At 71.9% G+C, this 3,140-nt stretch overlaps 1 protein-coding gene across 1 annotated transcript in view; it reads left to right on the top strand.

Annotated features, from left to right (window-relative positions):
* The window catches only part of LOC118159649 (nuclear receptor ROR-gamma-like), a gene marked incomplete at its 3' end in the record, with an annotated part of 3,044 nt that extends 581 nt beyond the window's left edge, over nt 1-2,463 (top strand). Inside the window, exons 3-7 of the mRNA XM_035314217.1 lie at nt 203-559; nt 1,128-1,249; nt 1,337-1,469; nt 2,039-2,146; nt 2,238-2,463. Of these exons, the coding sequence (XP_035170108.1) occupies nt 203-559; nt 1,128-1,249; nt 1,337-1,469; nt 2,039-2,146; nt 2,238-2,463 (946 nt within the window). The remainder of the gene's footprint in view (nt 1-202; nt 560-1,127; nt 1,250-1,336; nt 1,470-2,038; nt 2,147-2,237) is intronic.
* Between the last annotated feature and the right edge of the window lie 677 nt (nt 2,464-3,140).

The following is a 3,140-nucleotide window of genomic DNA, read 5'->3' as shown; positions in this document are numbered from 1 at the left end:
GCTCCCGTGACCCCCCCCCGGGGACCCCAGGGCCCATTTGCCCCCCCCAGGGAAGGAGGCAGGGGGGGCCTGGAGGCAGCGGGGACCCCGCACATGGGGCTGTAAGGCCGTGGTGCCAGGGCTGTGTGGGGCTGGGGGTCACGGTGGGGCACGCGCCCACGCACCCACGCGTGTCCCCGCGTGTCCCCGCGTGTCCCCGCAGCCGTCAAGTTCGGCCGCATGTCCAAGAAGCAGCGGGACCGGCTGCACGCCGAGGTGCAGCAGCAGCTGGAGCAGCGGCAGCGGGAGCGGGCGGCCCAGGGGGGCGCTGCCTTCGCCCTGGGGCTGCCGGGGTGCTGCGGCCACCCGCTGCCCCCCCCCGGCACCCCGGGGTGCCCCGGGCCCTGCGAGGGAAGGGCCGGCTGCAGCCCCGGCACGGAGGCGGAGGGCGAGCGGCGGGAGGGGGCCACGCGGGACCGGGACGGGGATGGGGACAGGGACGGGGACGGCCCCGAGCTGTGCCCGCGCCCCGACGTCGGCAGCGGCCTGGAGTCGCCCACGTGCTCTGGGATGGAGATCGGTGAGTCGCCGGGCTGGGGCTGGCACCCATGGGGTGGTGGTGGGAGCTGGCCCCCTCACCCTTGGGTGCCACAAACTGGTGGGACCTGGCCCCGTCACCCACGGGTGCTCGGTGGTGGGACCTGGCCCTGTCACCCATGGGTGCCCAGTGGTGGTGGGAGTTGGCCCCATTACCCAGGGGTGTCTCAAACTGGTGGGACATGTCCCCGTCACCCATGGGTGCCTCAAACTGGGGGGACCTGGCCCCATGAGCCATGGGTGCTCGGTGGTGGTGGGAGCTGGCCTCATCACCCACGGGTGCCACAAACTGGGGGAACATGTCCCCGTCACCCATGGGTGCCACAAACTGGTGGGACATGTCCCTGTCACCCATGGGTGCTCGGTGGTGGTGGGACCTGGCCCCGTCACCCGTGGGTGCCACAACCTGCTGGGAGCCGGCACCCACGGGTGCTCGGTGGCGGGGCAGCCGGCCCCGTGGGTCCCCGTGGGTCCCTGTGGGTCCGCGGGGGGGGGTTTGCCCGGGCCGGGGCCCCCCCCCCCCCCCCCCCCCAGCGGCCCGGTGCCCGCAGAGCTGCTGGCCCAGGACGTGCTGCGGTCACACCGCGAGACCTCGCAGCCGCGCGCCGAGGAGCTGCAGCAGCGCCGCTGGGACACCTTCAGCCGCGACGAGGTCTGCGCCTACCAGAGGAAGGTGAGACCCCCACCCCCCCCCGGGGGCTCTGGGGGGGGGGTTGGGGGGCACTGGGGGGGCCGCGGGGTGACGGAGGGGGGCCCGCAGCCCATGCAGGAGATGTGGGAGCGCTGCGCCGGCCGCCTGACCGAGGCCATCCAGCACGTGGTGGAGTTCGCCAAGCGCCTGCGCGGCTTCATGGAGCTGTGCCAGAACGACCAGATCGTCCTCCTCAAGGCCGGTACGGCCCCCCCGGACCCCCCCCGGACCCCCCCCGGACCCCCAGCACCCGGGGGTGACGCGGTCCCTGCAGGCTGCCGCGGTGCCGCTGGGGCGGGGTGGCCCCGAGGGATGGGGTGGTCCCGTGGGGGGGGGGGGGGGGGGGGCTGTGGGGTGCTCCGGTCCCTGCAGGGTGCTGGGGGGAGCCCCCAGGGGCCACGGGGACCCCGCTGGGGAGGTGGCAGTCCCCAGGGTCCCAGTGGGGAGGCGGTGTCCCCAGGGGTCCCATTTGGGAGGTGACAATCCCCAAGGGTCCTATCTGGGAGGCAGTGTCCCCAAGGGACCCATTGGGAAGTGGCAGTCCCACAGGTCCCCCTGGGGAGGTGGCAGTCCCATGGGTCCTATCTCGGAGGTGGCAGTCCCCAAGGGTCCCATCTGGGAGTTGGTGTCCCCAAGGGTCCCCCTGGGGAGGTGACAGTCCCCAAGAGCTGCTGCCACAGGGGCACCCCCCCCACCAAGCCACACCGCGGGGCCCTAACTCGGGACCCCCCGGTGCCACCGTCCCTGTCCCCGTCCCCGCCGCGCTGGCAGGCGCCATGGAGGTGGTGCTGGTGCGCATGTGCCGGGCCTTCAACCCCGACAACCGGACCGTCCTCTTCGAGGGCAAGTACGCGGGCACGGAGCTCTTCAGGTCCCTGGGTAGGGACGGGGACGCGGGGGGGACCAGGGGGGGGGGGTGGGGGGACGCCGTGCCCCTGAGGGGGGGGCCGCTGACGAGGGCTCCCCCCAGGCTGCCACGAGCTCGTGGGCTCCATCTTCGACTTCGCGCAGAGCCTGTGCGCGCTGCGCCTCTCGGAGAGCGAGGTGGCCTTCCTCTGCGCCATCGTCCTCGTCAACGCCAGTGAGGGACCCGCGCCCCCCAACCCCCCACCCCCCCCTGGCCTTTGCCCAAATCCCCGCCCTTTTGTCCCAAAGCGGGTGCTTTGGGACCCTGTCCTTGTCCTGTCCCTGTCCCCGTCCCCATCCTATCCCTGTCCCTGTCCCCATCCCTGTCCCCATCCCATCCCCGTCCCCGTCCCTGTCCCATTGTCCCCATCGCTGCACTTGTCCCACCCAGTCATGGTCCCAGCGCTGTCCCCATCCTTGTCACCAGTGCCGTCCTCATCCCAAACCTGTCCTTGTCCCCATCCTTGTCCATCTCCATCCCTGTCCCCACCCTGTCCCTCTGCCCACCACATCCTGTCCCTGTCCCTGTCCCCATCCTGTCCCCATCCCACCCCGTCCCCATCCTCACCCTGTCCCTGTCCCCATCCCGTCCCTATCCCCATGCCCATCCTGGCCCTGTCCCCATCCCAGTCCCCATCCCAAACCTGTCCTTGTCCCCATCCTTGTCCTGCTCCTTCCCTGTCCCCATGCCCACCCCACTCCTGTCCCCACCCTGTCCTCATCCCATCCCTGTCCCTATCCTTGTCCATCCCCATCCCCACCCCATCCCCATCCTGTCCCCATCCTGTCCTGATCCCGTCCCTATCCCCGTCCCACCCCCGTCCCCATCTTGTCCCTGTCCCCGTCCCCATCCCGTCCCCGTCCCCATCCCATCCCTGTCCCCATCCTGTCCCTGTCCCCATCTCACCCCTGTCCCCGTCCCTGTCCCCATCCCGTCCCTGTCCCCATCCTGTCCCCGTTCCCATCC

Source organism: Oxyura jamaicensis, unplaced genomic scaffold (assembly GCF_011077185.1).
Source record: "Oxyura jamaicensis isolate SHBP4307 breed ruddy duck unplaced genomic scaffold, BPBGC_Ojam_1.0 oxyUn_random_OJ71452, whole genome shotgun sequence".
NCBI classification, from domain to species: domain Eukaryota; kingdom Metazoa; phylum Chordata; class Aves; order Anseriformes; family Anatidae; genus Oxyura; species Oxyura jamaicensis.
The sequence above is the reverse complement of the archived record's forward strand: the minus strand, read 5'-3'. Positions and strand labels throughout refer to the sequence as shown.